At 45.0% G+C, this 17,322-nt stretch overlaps 1 protein-coding gene across 21 annotated transcripts in view; it reads right to left on the minus strand.

Annotated features, from left to right (window-relative positions):
- ptprma (protein tyrosine phosphatase receptor type Ma) overlaps nt 1-17,322 on the minus strand; it is a 193,268-nt gene that overhangs the window by 123,969 nt on the left and 51,977 nt on the right. For all 21 annotated transcript variants that reach the window (XM_031583787.2, XM_031583786.2, XM_031583784.2 and 18 more), the window contains exon 3: nt 2,963-3,237. In XM_031583787.2, the coding sequence (XP_031439647.1) occupies nt 2,963-3,237 (275 nt within the window). The remainder of the gene's footprint in view (nt 1-2,962; nt 3,238-17,322) is intronic.

A 17,322-nucleotide genomic window follows, 5' to 3' on the forward strand; every position in this document is an offset into this window, starting at 1 on the left:
CAGCTCATTAGGATGAGATAACATTGTCACATGGGGGCCCCTGGACGAGATGCCTATATTAGCCCCCAGAAACACATTTTAAATTGATTCCCCCCCCTCACTCACTCACTTTTCTTTTGAGAAGCGAGAGGCTCCAGCCGCTAATTACGGCTTTATTAGGGCCTCATTTAGGGAAAATGAAAAGCGGAAAGCGCGATGCAAAATGTCACAATGTGCCGGAGGCCGATTAAATCCTGGGCGTTAATGTTTGTCGCGCCGCACTGCAGCAAAGCCCCAAGCCCAAGTGGACCCTAAGTCCTCCACACACACACACACACACACACACACACACACACACACACACACACACATTCCTCTACCCACACTTCTGTCTTCTTTTTATTTTATTTTTCTCATTAGCTGCATATTTAATTGGCACAATTAGTGATTATTGCTGTTTGTCAGTATGAGCTGGTCAGCAACGAGAGACTTCCTGTATGAGAAATGTTTGTGTATGTGTGTGTGTGTGTGTGTGTGTGTGTGTGTGTGTAAGAGTAAGTTTGTGTGTGTGTGTGTGTGTGTGTGTGTGTGTGTGTGTGTGTGTGTGTGTAAGAGTATGTTTGTGTGTGTGTGTGTGTGTTTGTGTGTGTGTAAGACTATGTTTATGTGTGTGTGTGTATCATATCCCTGTATGTCTGTGTAGATTTAACCAAATAAATTGTGCTTTTTTTCTCATAAACATGCCGTACAGAAAGACCACTGCCCAGTCCGTTATCATGGAGGAGACTCCAATTAACTACACCTCAGCTAAATTACTATGAATTGCAGCTGACCCTAAGAGCACAGCACGCACGTATTCAGTTTATTATCTGGCGCAGTGGAGAGGTTTGGGGTGCCATATAACCTCTCCTCTCATGTCCAGGCTGTTCATTAGGCGCTGGTGCCATCCTCCTGGAGAGGGGCATCTCCTCCCCTGCGATAGTTGTTATCGTGTCTATAAATGGAAGCACAATACCATGCACCCTGCGATGAACAACGCAAAATGTCAGGGAGGATCATGGTGCTTCAGGACAAAACAAAACAAAAAAATTACCGCGCTCGGAAATTGCCTGTTACTGTATCGTCAATTAAAAGTTTTTCTGCGCGACCCGACTGGCAGTGCAATTAGAGGTGCTGAGAGACTTTCATAGTTAACTCAAAAAAATATGGAGGGGGGGAGAGAGAGAGAGAGAAAGAGGGAGAGAGAGGGAAACACACCCCATAATTACAAAATAAGAGACAAAGTAATTTCTGAATACCAGGTGGTTTCATTTTGACAAACACTTAAGATAGCGTGCAATTACCACAAACCTGTAATTACCTCTCCGGCGCTAATTAGATATAGCCTGGAAAGATTACGGTGTCCATTGTTAATCTTGTGGGATATTAAAAAGTCACAACTGCAGTTTCATCACCATATACTGTCACTACCACATACTGGACAATGCAAGCACAGAAGGTGACTACCCTGAGGACAAATCCATCCCAGGTCTTGGCCAGCTCTATTCAGGACTTAACTGGATCTAATCTGGAATGCCAATGGCAGAGGGGGTGCCAAGAAGGAGACTATGGAGATGTGAAGCGTGTGGCTCATTAAGGGCTGCTAGTCAGTGGGAGAGGAGGGAGGTTTACTGAAAGCTTCAAGGTCAGCTCTCAAAGTCATCTATACTTCCTGGATCCTTACAGTGTGGCACTCTGTGATGCTGCTTTCTTCACAGTTACACCATACTCAAGAAAAGCATGAGAACCTGACTGACCGCAGATTACTGTCTTCAGATCCGCATACTCGGCTGAAATACTGCCGGAGGATGATCATGACCTACATTTTGAACTCTGCCTGACACACCTAGAAGTCGAGCCTGGAACTGATCTGGTCCTGATTGGGTACGTCCCATAGCAGAACCAGAACTGGGCCACAGTGGAGCCGGAGTCAACAGCTACTTTGGCCAGCGCTAACACCAATAGCATTGACTCGGTTACAAATGATGAAGACAACACACCACTCCACCAGCAAGCTAGCGCTACTGACGGTTTGAAGAGAAGAGCCATCCCCGAGCCTTTTTAACTCACTAGAGAGCGGTCTCATTGTCATTTCTCATTTCAGCCTACAACTGGAAGCCCTATCTTCAAAAAAAGAGCAAAACAACCCGAGGCAATGCCTTCACCAAACTATACTTCAGTTCACATTCTCTCCCCTTCCCCTACCAACTCTGTAACCTTTCAAAGTATTCGTCTTCTGCTAAAACTTCACTCTGCCGTCTCCCTGGTGTGCATGGCTGTCTCGAGCGAGAGTCATGAAAGATCTTCTTAGCATAAAAGGTTTCCCGTGGCTCCAATCCTTTACATGAAAGCTTTCCCAGCCATTGGGACGCAAAAAGACTCCTGGCTGGACGTCGGCTCCTTCAGGCCTGCTCTGGCACTCGAGACTATTCATCCCCAACACAGGGGGATAAGGCAGAGGCATTGTTGTTCCCCTTAGGGGTCACTTCAGTCAGAAGTAATTAGGACATTTTTCGCTAAGGGTCAAAAAAGCAAGCCTTCCACTGAGGCAGGTGACAAATCACTCTACCAGAGAAATGCACAGGTTCCCCATAATATAGAGCACATAAGGACACCCCTCTGTTGTTTTGAGTTGCAAGTTCTCTGTACTAAGTTCAAATGTGGTAAAAGCAGTAAAGGCACCAAAAGTAATGAAAGGCTTTAGTTAAATGCAAGCAAATAATTAGATTAATTAGATAATTAGATAAGTATAAGTAAAGTCTTATCCTATGCTTTAGGACCATGCTGGTATTCTCACCTAACAGAAGTTGTGAAGACGCAACCTTGCAACTACTCAGTGGCCTTTACAAAAACACAATATTCTCCTGCTAATTAAACAGTTTTCCTGTCAATTACACCTCAGCGCATGAGCTATACTGTCCCACAACTTCACTGGAATTCTCACCTGATAGAAGTTGGGCCAGAAGGTACTGACTGCCAGCTCCACCTGGTGCCACTTGTGTGAAGCCAGTTCGGTGGCGTTCCACACGGGGATGCCCAGCGGGCTGTTGTTCTCCTTGACGTAGATGTTGAGCTGGCCGGGCACGAGGCCCTCGCGGCTGGCGCCGTAGTACTGGAATATGATGCAGTGGGTGTCGTTCTCCTTCAGCTGGGGCACGAACAGCTGGGCCTTCTGCCCGGCGGACCGCCCGGACGTGTTCACCATCATGAAGGCAGAGCCTGGCAAAGGGTGAACAGCAGAGGCACAGTCAGTCAAGCGGGCCACTCACCGCAAACAAGGACGGATTCATATTTCAACATTTCAGTTCATCTACAATCAGTCAGCCTTTGAATAAATGGCAGAATGAAATGGCAGTTAAGTACACAATGTGCCTTTCTACAGCATACACACACAGGTAAATGGCAGAATGAAATAGCAGTTAAGTACACAACGTGCCTTTCTACAGCATACACACACCACATAAATGGTCAGTATTATATGAAATAAAACTGCTTTGTACCATACTGTAATAACATACTAGCCCAAGGTCTTCTAATCCCTTTTAGTGACTAAAATGTTGGGTCTATTAACAGACTTCATTTTCAGACCTTGTAGTCTGAGGGCATAACGTGCAAAGACCTTGCCAAGAAAGAACGATAAAAGAGAGAAAAAAAGCTTCAACTGACAAAATAAAACAACAAGAAGCCATCTTTGACATTTCTGAATCTCCTCCATATTCTAGGAGTTCACTAATGTGTGACCAGTTAATGTCAAACGTGTTTTAACAGGGAAAATGAGCGAGAAAGAGTGTTAGTAACAGTTAATGAGTAACATAAAGCTGGCCTTAATGGCATCTTGGTACTTCCTGGAAACGCAGCTATTGACATTAGCTGCATGTGTTGACACAGCTCTGTGGGGCTGAGAGGCGCTGAGCTCATTTAGGAGTCATTTCCTCACTTCTTTTCAAAAACAGGGAATGAACAGGTCTGTTTGGCATGTGTGTGTGTGTGTGTGTGTGTGTGTGTGTGTGTGTGTGTGTGTGTGTGTGTGTGTGTGTGTGTGTGTGTGTGTGTGTGTGTGTGTGTGTGTGTGTGTGTGCGCGTGCGTGTGCAAATGTGTCTGTGTGTGTGTGTGTTGTTCTGCCTGGGGGAAGGTGTTCTGTCTTGTTGTAGAGTTTGAAAACATGAAGAGTGCAGGTAGGTATTCTCAAATCACTGAGCTAATCTCACAAGGAATTCCTTTTTTATCAGAGTTTAAGTGCCAGAGTAGACTGGAAACAAAAACATTACACAATATCCTGCATGATACAAGTGTGTGTGTGTGTGTGTGTGTGTGTGTACTTGCTTTTACATTATCAGTGCACTATTTCAACACACTGTATGACTACTTCATGTGTTTGGTGCTTAAAAATAGTAACCTGCGATAACCGGACGCAGCTGAATCATGGCAAACACAAGAAGCCATGCTCAACCCCCGAATAAAAAAAGACACTGTGATAACAGTAAAAAAAAAAACATATCAAAGCCCAGAGACAGAGCCCGTATTGTGTTCTGCTAGACACTTAGTGACAAAGGGCGTAGTTCTGTCAAATAAAAGTCCTTTATCACAAAGCAATAGTTGCAAAGGTGGGAGGACAGCAGCACAAGCGCACAAGCGGGCGGAAATGCAAACAATGTGCACTCAATCAAACAAGCCTCTGACCTTGTTCCACAGTCCCCACTGTACAAAAACACAGACATCAGTCTTTCTGTGTGTCACTCATGGATAGCAGCACCATTACATAAATAACTGTTAGGAATTTTACTGTATATAAATGAACTGAGCTATATAGTGTTTACAGCCATTTACTTGGGCCTTGGTGGGTGACCGTGAACTAATGACTGCCTGGTTATGTCATTAAAAGGTAAACTCTTGAACGATGTTTTTTAACAAAATTAGAAAACCTTTGGATGTGTGTATCTTTCTGAATGCTGAGAATAAAACATGAAACAACGTCTATTTAATAGACTTCGTCTAAGGGTCTATCAATTATTAGTTAATAAAGGAGACTGTGCTTATTTCTCATAAAGTATTCTTTGGCAATGGCTAAATCAATTCCACTGAGAAACAGGGACAAGTCCTTGGTGTAATGCACTTGATAAAGACTGGGCTTAGTATATACCCTAAAAGAATGAACAGCGTCACCGAGGCCATGAAGATCCAAGCCGAACCGACCCTGAGCGAGAGAATGGCCGGCAAGAGAAGGAAAGCGAGAAACAGGAGAGAGAAGGACGAAAGCATGGAGAGGGAGAACACTTCACCCTCCCTTACTTTGTTCCTTCCATTAGGCCTTAAGAGCGCTGGATGCACCATGGCAACTTGAAGTGTGGAGCAAGGACTCCGAAACACATGTGGCCCCACTCTGGAGTCCATTTTAGTCTCAGCACGGTGCGGGTATTCACTGCTGGACGGAGGGGATGGCTCTCGGGAGGAAGGAAAAGGATCAATAGAGCCATAATGCCTTCTCAAGAAGGGCAAGGGGGTGGGGGTGGGGGTGGGGGGTAAATCGAACATGGACCGCAGCGCTTGAGTCAGACAGGTGAACAGGTGATTCTTTTTTTGAAGGCTTTCTTGGTCTGTGAGCTCGCGCGCAACAGGTTTTTTGAAACGCCTAATCCTTCAAAGCCGTGCACGAGAGCATTCGTCACACAGCGTTACAGAAAGGATCTGCTTTGTGTACATGATAACAAATATCAAAATCCCCAGCGCATTTTTCGTGATATTTGTGTTTTTGTTTCCCCTGTTAGGGGTTGTAACAGACCGTAAATTCCTAGTGTTTATCAGTGTTGACACCTTGGCTCGTGTCCAGTAATCTTCCAGTACATTACTCATGGTGTTCAAGGATATTAACCGTATACTTTTAGATCAGCCGTTTATGTACTATCATGCGAGATAAAGGTTTATTACAGGACTCCTCCTTTTCAGAAAGGACAATAGAAATGAACATGACCAAATGCAATGCAGTTATAATGGATGAGCAACTGAACAGATACATCTCTTCTACAAGGATACTTCAGCTTGTCATCAACAATTGCCTAAAGGCTTTCATTTGTGCCTCAGTAACTGTGTTTTGTTTTTTTTTACGTGCGGTCGCAGCCTCACCTGTGCCTTCATCCACAGCGCGCCTGAACTCACCCTTGATTTAATTACACGGTAGAGGAAGAAACAAACCTACAGGCACTTTCCTTACGCCTCGCTGTCAAATTAATACAACAATGGGTGATGTGTCCAATCATGTCGCCACCCCCCCCCCCCCCATTCTCCTTCCTTTCTTTATGTGAACCCTGATTGAAAAGTGTGACGAGGTACGGCATTCACCCTGTACACCTTTCATTGCCAAGGCAACTTCATTCTTGATCTCCTTTAGCCTCAGCCTCAGCCTCAAACCTAGCGCGGCTCTGTAATTTGATCATTCATAATCATAATGATGGCATTGTTTAAGGAGCTCAGACAACTGCAGGCTATCGCCAAGGTTGTTGGGAGTAAAAACCAAGGATGGAAAAAATACTGCTTTTAATTGAGCACACTTTTCATCTCGGAGACAGATTCTATTTACACACAGTGATTTAATGCAGAACAACTCGGGTACAGGATATTACATCTTCCCCTTGCTGATATATGCTCATAATTGACCGTACATTCTAATATGACGTGTCACTATGTCCTCAAGTGCATCTGGGCGTGTTCTGAACAGTACTAAATGAAAGGGAACCAGAAACGAGATTGAGTTCACTTCACTCCCAAACAGAACTGTGTTGGGGCCATAAACACAACAGAGGTTCCCGTGACTGTCAAACTTTTCAAATTCTGCCATCCTATCTATTTTTCTGATATGTAAAAACGCCCCACGGGGAAAGGGACGGCCCAATACACAAAGGCGCGTAAAGCAGGACATATTGTGGCAAACAAAATGTTTGGAGCCCAGCAGAAGCGTGTTTGACTTCAGTGCAGAAAGCGTTTAGGGGGACCATCAAATAAATCAAGAGGCTGCTGCAGATACTGCACCTCGAGAGGTGGCTACTGCACGCTGCAATTCATCCTCTCCTGGCAGCTTTGTTATTGGTACCAAAAGACCTGATCCCAGAGGGAGATACAAAATCTGCTCTTTTTTTCCACTTCTCAGGACTACACTCATATCACAAGCTGCTGGCATGAGTATTTAAGTTAAACTCACTTTGATCTGAAACGGTTTTCTAATGTGCTTTTAGTTCCTATCGCTTATCAGCATATGGAACTGTTTCCTTCAGTCTGATGTCTACCTCTACTTTGTACAGTGAAAATCTGTCTGTTGAATATGCCCCCATCCTCAGCTTTTGAATATCTATTCATAGAGAGGGAAATATATATATATATATATATATATATATATATATTAAAAGAAGAGAGCACCATATGTGTTGTTCTATTTTTTTCTTGCTCACTTTTAAATGACAACAAAACACACAAAGGATCACATCCAAGGGATTCCTCCTCTCTTTCATGTCACTCTTTATCTCCAAATTCCCTTTGATATTTGTTTTCCTTTTTGGAGCTGTCAAATTCACAGCCAAAAAAAAAGGGAAGAAAGAAAAAGAAAGAAAGAAAGAAAGAAAGAAGGGCAAAAAAGGAATGTAAAAACATAGGTGATGCACAATCTTGCCATTTGCCTTTCATAGGTACTGCTGGAGTTGTGCTGCTGGTGCTTTAGTTGCACTGGTGAGGATATTGGCCAAGGTCGGTGCAGTGGGACTACTCAACAACTTTGGGCATTAAAGTGCAATTCTACATTCAGCACAGGTGACTGAGTTTCATTCCCTAGTTTTGCTTCTGCTTTTCGAGTTTGAAGTTCAGTGTTTTATTACATACTCAGTTAGTTATACAGGTAAAGCTTGCAGTGAAGTGTACTCTACTGAAAGGTGATTTTCACACACAGGATGCCATGAACTGGTGCACTATAACATATATTGGTGCAGACAGAACTGATCACTACGCTGTTCACCACATATACAGCATTATTATTAGTTATAATGAGCTTAATGAGTTTCAGAGACAGTCCAGATGAACGCGATCGATACCCGGTGATGTGTAACTGTTACTGTGTGCCTACTGGTTCAGAGCCGACAGATTGCTCGGCTTTCGTGAGGTGTCCTGATTGCTTTAATTTCAAAAGCCTTTGAAAATTCCTTTACCTTCGAGCGGTGAACACATAATATACTTCAATTAGTTGCTTATCTCAAAAAGGCCAGCCTCTAAACTGGCAAAATTCCAATGCATAATTTAGCAGATGATTTGGAAGGTTCAAAGCCATGTGGTCAAATTCAGTGCAAGTCCCAGCATCAATTTAGCTAACAAAGCTGGTTATTATACACATGGCTATTTCTCTTTTGCCTTAGTCCAGACGACTACTAGCTGCTCCATACACTACATAACATTCCACCAATACTTCTGTCTTAAATGACATCAGACATATGTTTACCCCCCGACCCCACTGCAGTGAACTTAAGTGGTCACAAGAGGCTAATAACGCCAGTGTGTGTCTAACGTTATCCAGAACAGCATCAGACTTCCTTATGAGGTTGCATCCACTGCAAAAGGGACAGCATCCGACACATGCAAGGAATGCACAAAAAACAACAACAACAACAACAAAAAAAAGCTTGGCTGTCTAAAAAGGCAATTACCGCTGTAGCCCGAATAATGGACTTGGCATCGCAAGCACATTACACACCTGGCATGTGCCATTTTGGTACCTCATTATACTAACAAAACCCCTTTTCTAACCTTGAAATGCACCGAGCAATCTGTTGGTGATTTGTCTGCCACAAGTATTCTGTCACACAACCCTGATTCTCTCAACGCGTCATTTGTTCTCCACGTACACTCAATGACACCCAGGCATTTACCCTTGGTTGTCTGCAGGCTGCTGCTATGAGGTGCTTCTGCCGCCGCTAAGAGACTATAGAAAGAGGGAAGGAAAGAAGGAGAGAGAGAGAGAGACAGAGAGAGAGAGAGAGAGAGAGAGAGAGACTCACGAGGCATGTTGTAATAACAGTGGGGCCTCACTCCATGTCAAATGCTGAAATGAGAGGGTGCCAGGAGGAAAGCACTGACAATGATACACGCAGCCCTGGCAGGCAGGCAGGCAGGCCGGCTCGCCCCCTCCCTCCCTCCCCTCCATGGGCCCCTGATCACAGGGCCACCGGCTAAACAACCAGTCATTAGGGCCGCATCTGCGTGTCAACAAGCTTTTCTGAAAACAGTCAACAGAAGATCAGTGGATGTGGCTTCTGAAGCTGCTTGTGTTGAGGACTTAAGACACGGAGCTTCACGGAAGTGGAGAGCTGCTCCTTTCAGGGGAAGAGAAGAAAGGGATGTTTCACGTAATGTGTTATCAGTGTAAGACGCCCTGAGAGGGAGAAGGGTGCTTGGAGAGTGACAGCAACATTAGATTACACCTGGAGTGAGGATGAACTTCGCATGCTCTGAACAGCCATATCATTTGGTTTCATAGGCCCCAGGTCCACTTGGCTCCTCATTTATCTACACGCGGGAGCCATGCGATGACAGCAGTCCTGAAGGTGCGGTTTGCTCCATCAGTGTATTTCAATCGAAGAGGATGATTCACGGCTATCAAACTCCAGCTATCCACTGCCCCCTTCCCCTGTGAGTAAGTGCTGGAACAGCCATTTTAACTGAATCTCACTTTGGAGATAAACACTAAACAGACTGCTTGACCCTTGGCTTTTCCCCATTCATTATGCAAAAAAATAAATTATTAGGTAAGACTCCCCTCTCTGAGCACTTATCTCCTAGACGACAAGTAACCTAACAGCCAGAAATCCACCCCATCCCCCCTCCCACACACACACACACACACACACACACACACACACACACAAACACTGAAACACACACAGCACCTCACCATCATCCTGAGCTTAATGCGACCACAAAATGCATCTGCGCAGCGGCCAAGTAATTTGCAAACTATTTAAAAAGCATATTATAATGGGATTGTTTTAGTGCCATCTATAATGCACTCAGCTTGAAAAATGTTTTTCTCCTCAACAATGCAGCGTTCGGGGGCCAATTAGGACCTGGGTGCCTTTAAAAGCGACTGGAGGGTTGGCTCGTGCATTTCCATAAAGGGCACTGCTTCGCAATCAAACAAACCACTTTCTAAATGGCTTGCATTATTCGCTGTTTTGAGAAGAAAGAAAAAAAGCCGAAGAGAAAAAAAAAAATGAACAGACTATGAACTATGAAGAAGACTATGAAAACTATGAATGCTATTTCCAACTCGTATTATTGTGTCAGGTATCGACCATGACGGAGGGGCTTAAGATGGTAGTTCTCCCTCAATCCAATTCATTAAAAAACAGATTGGACACATGCATTTCTAATGATCAAGCAGTCACCCTGCAGGGCCATTGCTTTTCACGCTTGGGTGAGTTTCGGTGACAAGAGAGAGAGTGAGAGAGAGACTGAGAAAGAGAGAGGGAGAGAGTGAGAGTGAGAGAGAGAGATGAGAGAGGGAGAGAGATATTAGAGAGAGGGGGAGATGATTTTCTAAGAGTCTTGCCCTGGAGAAAATACCTTCATCAGGGCTACTTCCCAGGTTAAGTGCAGTGTCGCTGTCGTGTCTTGAGAGGCAAGCCGAACGCGAGCACCACCACACCAGCTTTAATGTCAACCTAATGGAAGATGCCGGCTCAATACATGTTTAAAGTGGCATTATGCAAAAGCATACTGCTGGGTGCAAACCATGCAGCCCAGTTCACCAGCACGCCTAAATATTTCAGGTGCATACATGATTTAGGAGGTTAAACACGCACTCATGGTTGTTTGAGCAGAAAAGAGTGCAAGGGAGATGTGGCGCGACCGCCACCCCGGCCACAATAGCGTCTTGGTTCGGAGCCAGTGGCCCCCTTAATACCATGTAAACATCTCCCTAGGTGCCAGGCGATGTTGCTAATGAGATTCTTCTACTTCGTTGGAGACGCATGCTTACGCTTAACACGCAGATCAATGCCTCTTTTTTTTGCAGGAGAAAGATGAACAGGAGGGAGATTAAAGAAAACGTGACCATTGCTGCAATTGTGGTTATTTTGTATGGCATCACCAACATAACCAGGGAGAGAGAGAGAGAGAGAGAGAGAGAGAGAGAGAGAGAGAGAGGACAAAAAGTTGTTTTATGTCGAAGAAGTGAGCCATCAAGAGAATAGGGCAGCTAGAGTGAAAGATAGAGAGAGAGAGGGAAAGAGAAAGAGAGAGAGAGAGAGAGAGAGAGACTGCAGCTGCAGAACAGCTCTTTCAAACTGAGGGGGCTTGCTTCCATTGGAGGCCATACAGTAGAGGCCTTGTTTTCGCCGGCTCGAGCCTAACCACTGGATATAGGCTTCCCTCTGTTTGGAGGGGGAAATGGCATTGGCTATGACTGGAATCAAATTAAACTGCACTCAGCCACTCAGCTATGACTACTCAGCTCACTTCAGACCTCGCGTCAAACCCAGAGCAATGAAGTTCATACACCAAAACCAGCAGCACAGAGCCACTGCAATACATCTTACGTGTAAATATATACACATGTAGTGTACATATATATGCATATATATATATATATATATATATATACACACACACATACATTTACATTTCTATATAAATATAGATGAACACACATTTTAAATATGACACTTTTGAAAGATTTCAACATTGGAGTTGAACAGTTGAAGGGTTTGGCATTTGACAACTTCACAAGAACCGATTCAGAGCTATAACCTTGCACATTCACAGCACAGGCACTGCCATTTGTTCCTCTCTCCCTGGGGCTCTGTTGATGAACATATTTGTTTAGAATTAGATGGGTGTTCTCCCTCCTGTTTCACTGCACCCAGATTAATGATTCCGAGACGGAGACCTCTCAGGAGCTGCCTCGACTCGGCCCGACACTGTTGTAATGCGGATGTGTTTCTCACTTACGAGTATCGATTAACCTTCACATGCAAAGCACTTTGTAAATTTAAGTTGGGCTTATTGGAAATGGGATCTCCTGAAAGACCCGCTGATGAATTGCTAGCGTGCCCGAGACAACCAGCTGGGATGGGTTGTGGACTGAGGGGAAGGAGGAGGAGGAGGAGGTTGGGGAGGGGGGTGGTGGTGGTGGGTGGTGGTCTGTTTGCCTATAGGAAGAAACGAGTAATTGAGCCGAGACCAATTTCAATAGAAACTCTGAGGTAAACAGCGCGAGGAGCAGAGGCTACAGTGCGCGCCGTGTGTTGCGGGCCAACTTTCCCCCGTCAGACGTTCAGACGTGCTGACCTTTAGTGCCTTCTGGACGAAGGAGAGGGGAGGAAATCGACACCAGTTCTGCCAGTCACGCCCGGCCAGAGGCCAAGCAGTAAACACATTTCCTGCTCAGAATCAAAGCAGGGCACATAAAAGGGCTACGCTACACTGACTACTCTCACTAGCATAATTACTTACATTTAGTATGCATTAAGATGCTTTCTAACCCAGTATCAAAATTGCTCTTAATTAGTTTACAGGTCCTCATATACATCAACTGGCTCAACTTTTTGGCAAAATATACTGTCAGGCAAACTCTATCTGTCCAGTGATTGGGAGATAAACACACCCTCATCTTCGTATTGGATGCTGTTTAACCAACCACATCTCTTGCCAGACCTGAGGGCGGAGCCTATTCACCCCTTGGCCCACAGCTGCGACTGCCCCAGAGCACCCTTTATGGAAGCACCCATGTGGAATTCTGGGATTGTTCTCCAGGCCTGGCAGGTGGCCATTTCTTACTAGAGCACCTGTGGGGAGAGGGCATTGGCCAGTGGGAGGGAAGGAGAGAGAGAGAGAGAGAGAGAGAGAGAGAGAGAGAGAGAGAGGGAGAGAGGGAGGGGGAGTGAGGAGGCGGTCGCTTAGCTGTCCTGTGGAGATGCCAGCTCCCATTTGCAGTGCCAGCCAGGACCTTGCCCGGGACCCATTTACAGACACGGCTTATTTGGGATCAAGTTATCTGCCTGCAATGTCCAAAACGAAACATGCGCTTTGCGGAAAATAGAATAGCAGGACATTACTTGTTCCTTTTCCACACACAGAAAAAAAAGAAAACCATGACCGCAGAGCCCTTTCAATTGCATTAGTGGGTTAGTGGGGAAAAAAGGCAGCGACAAGAAGCTGAGATGGTACTCCTACCCTTTGATTAGTATGACTAGCAGCCATCTCCCCAACACAATGCCACCAAACAGACAGGGCTTTTAAAAATAAGTCTGGATTGACGGAAGGAAAGTGCGATAGGGAGGGAGACACGCTGATTGGACACAATCGGTCTGAAGTGCTGTCTGAGGACATTTCCTGCATGCTTCGTGCTACAGGAGTACAGGAAAGCCTTTCTTGTTTTTTTTAAAGGCAACTGATAAGGTCTTGCAAAAAGGGTTAATAAGATTTTTCCATCACAAGTGGGGCAAGGTCTGCTGTGAGCCACCTTTTATCTGTCTGTAAGGGCAGTGTGAAAAACAGCTGAAGTTGGGTTTAAAATTAAGAGCTGTTCGATAATTAACTTACATTTTTTGTATTTTTTTTTTTTTAAAGACAGCTACGACCAACCAAATTAAGTACTAAGGCACTTGTTTCAGCTCATTTTAGTGAACTGCATAAAATGGTTGACCCAAAAAAAAAAAAAACACTTCCAACATAAAATGATAGCATGGCACCATGTTTAACACGCCGATATCTAATGGAGATGATCGCTCAGTGAGCTGTGATTGTTTGATTTACTGAGTCCTTTGCTTGGGCCTTTCTGCCAGTGAACTGGTGGCCTTCTGAATTCAGGCATAGAAGCATGCCAATTCTGACAAGGCGCATCAGGCCATTTTATTTCATTATTGCTAATCCCCGACTGTCTTTATTCATTTCAGCTCCGATGTGCTCTTCCTCAGATGACATTCAACAAGAGCGCATCACATGCAAATTTCATCCATTTGTTGTGCAGGGAACCCTTTTAGCTCGTAAGTCGTCCCTATTAATTCTCATATATTCCACCAGGTACGGGCACATTACCGAGAGTTGAGAGTGGGTGGATGAGGGGGGGCTGTGTGGGGGGGGGGGGGGGGGGGTGACATTATACAAATGATGTATCAACCGGGTTGGTTCAGAGAGAGGGACCCGCGCTGAGTGGCCGGTGCTAATCAAAGTGCCGGGGTAGGAGGCATTTCAGGGGGTTGAAGCGGCGCAGGATGTAATTTGCAGTAATGACCACGGCACTCATTATGCCCACCACTCTCAGGTCCTGAACTTTGAAATCATTATCGAGGGTATCGGCATGAGGGGCTGCTCTTTACACACACCTCAATCTGACTCTCTGTGTGTGTGTGTGTGTGTGTGTATGTGTGTGTGTGTGTGTGTGTGTGTATGAACCCTCATAGGTTCCACGGGCGCAGAAAAAAAAGAAGGCTCCACACGCTCTCGTCAGCTAATAAAATTCACATAGAGGTCGCGGACGAGTCCACCATCTCAAATTGACAGTAATGACAGTCCCCTCTCAAGTGCAGTTTCCCCCATAGTACTTTCTTCCCTCTTTTAATCCCGTTTAAATTTTAACGAGGAGGAAATATAAGGTTTCAGCAGGTGTCCCGCGCCTTGAGGTTCGAGCGAATCTACCTCTTCGCTGAGCACAGGTCTTGAGCTTTCATGAAGCTGTCACTCACCCTCTCCCACTTCCCTGCTGATGCAAGACTTTCTTCATGGTGACAAATTCTTCCATTTTTTTAACAACACAACTTTAAATATTATACCATTTCTTCTAAAAGCTTTTTCCACTTCCTGAAATAGCGCGCGTAATATCTACCTTCGATGAAATAACTTTAAATATTACAACATTCCCTCTGGGGTATTTAGAACACTGATGAAACAGGAAGCACTTTGAGATTCTAACTGAAACCGTTCGGCGTTTGGGCTGCCTTCCATGAAACAACCAAGTACAACCAAGACTACCTAGCCTGCTTTTTCATGAAAATCAAACAAAAGAGACAAAAATAAAGGTAATTTACTCTATTGTCTCTGAGCAGCTCGTCAGCGCCTGTGAGTGAGGCACACCAGTGTGTAATTATTTACAGCAGCAGTGTGGGCTTTCTGACGCAACTCCTTGTCCAGGTGCCCCACAGGTCTGGCTGCTCCTTTGTCTCAGTGCTAATGGTTTCCGTGAATTGTGACTGCTTCTCCATCACCATTCTAGAACATACCATCTGCTTCCTGTAAGGCCAACTGCTTGCTTCAGTTAAAAAAAAAAAAAAAAAATAGGAGGGGGAGGTGGAGGGCTGGCAAAAGACAATAGTGTGTATCTCACATCCCCTTGAGATATGCAGCGATCGAATAACATTGCTGAGTCGTCTCCAACTCCCAAATTCTGTTTACACTAAGCCCTTCCTCATAGCCTGCAGTGTGCTGGATAGTGCATAGCTTAAAGAGGCCTGAGGTGTTTGATTTTCTCAAAGGCCCTGCTGCGATCACTGCTCCTGAGGATCCAGGTCACATCACTATCAGGGCAGATCTGAGCTATTTCAGGCATGTTATCTCTCGCTGATGGGACAATGATAGGGTCTCATTTCAAAGCCTTCTGATAACATCATGCCCTTTCTTCCATCGTCATTTAGTTGCCTATTACCCTAAACAACAGAGGGTAATAAATTAAAACAGTTTTTTTTTTTTTTCTCACAAGTTAGCTGATTTGATTCTTTCCACTTTAATTTGCTTGCAATCAATCCAAGTATCCGGAAAGTGCCTCTGATGTCCACTGGGTATCATTTTCACTTAAGCGCTCTGTGGTCAGGAAGTTTGCGGGACCTCCTCTGTGAAGAAGATCTGGCAACCAAGGAGCCTCTGCCATCACTTAAAGCATCCCAAGTGTCTGGAATCAATCAGCAAACACTTCCATTTAGTCTTAATCCTCTAAAAGCGCCATGTCCTCACCTCTTGGCTTACGTTCTCGCTCGCCAAGGGTTTGAGGGCCAGGACTGCACAAGGGTGGAGGGAGGGGGGGCTTTCTTCCTCCTCTTCGCATTCCTCTCTTCTCTTTGCTTGTTTTCACCTTCATCGTCTCTCTCCGACCCGCCCTATGGGAGATCTCAGCATTTTTGGACTGAAAAAATTTCTGATTTGATTTCTGACGTCCTTTCTAGGCGAGGCGGCCATCTCCTCGCCTCTGGCATGAACTAAGTGGATCAGTCCGGCGCTGTCAGAGGCTTATGCCTTAACGCATGACTCTTTTTCTACTGGATATGCAACTGGATATTCACACACTGAAGCCCTCACTTTCTTTCTCTACACACAGGCGTACACACACACACACACACACACACACACACTCACAAACAGACTACGCAAACTCATATAGTGCACAACTGACTGTGATAAGGCATACATCCTGATATTTCTTCTCTATCTTTATTTTTCACTCTCATATACAAAGACATACCGTGCAAACTTAGTATCATGCAAATGTGAAAAAGATCACACACACCGGGGACGGGACACACACCGACTAAATGAATGTCCTGTTCCTTTCATCTGCTGGCAATTCTTTGATTTGTTCAATTTAGCCTCACGATAATGAGCTGTTCTGCACCGCCCGGGAGTCACAGTTCTCTCTTTTGACACACGAATGCAGAGTGCTGATGTTCCCTCTCTCTCTCCCACCCCCCTCCCAAGGACTATCTTTCAACCCTCTACCCTCCACCCATCTTTGTCTTAAGTGCTGAAGTCGAAATTAGGGGTGGTAATTGTGCTGCTGTTTGGATCTGGGCTGTAGTCTTGAGACGGTGGGGGCCAGATGTAGTGACAGGCCCGTCTGGAGTTTCTGTCTCGTTACGCCAACGCCGATGAAAGGCTCCCGTTACCGGCCGCGGTTACTGCCATTAAAACAGTTTGACTCTCTTCAAACTGATCAGAAATAATTGCCTCAAGTTATTTGCGGCCTACAAAGGAGATTCAGCAGATGAGGAGAGTCACTCACACTTGGATCCCATCAGGTGTTCTGCGGTTCTTCTATAGAATAATTACAGGGAGACCAACCTTGGAATATTAATAACAGTGCGAGGCTCAGTTCAGCGGCGCTCCACCACACAAGCCACACAATCACTTTCTCTCTCTGAATGGTTGTTGCTGACATGTAGTCACATTACCTGAATGGCTGCAGGGTGTCAAGAGATCACATTCAAATGGGAGTGATTTATATTCTGGAGGGTGGGGCTGGTGGTTTTGCCTTTGTGATAGATTTGAACCTATCCCATCTTTGGAGC

The sequence above is a fragment of the Clupea harengus genome, chromosome 17 (genome assembly GCF_900700415.2).
Source record: "Clupea harengus chromosome 17, Ch_v2.0.2, whole genome shotgun sequence".
NCBI classification, from domain to species: domain Eukaryota; kingdom Metazoa; phylum Chordata; class Actinopteri; order Clupeiformes; family Clupeidae; genus Clupea; species Clupea harengus.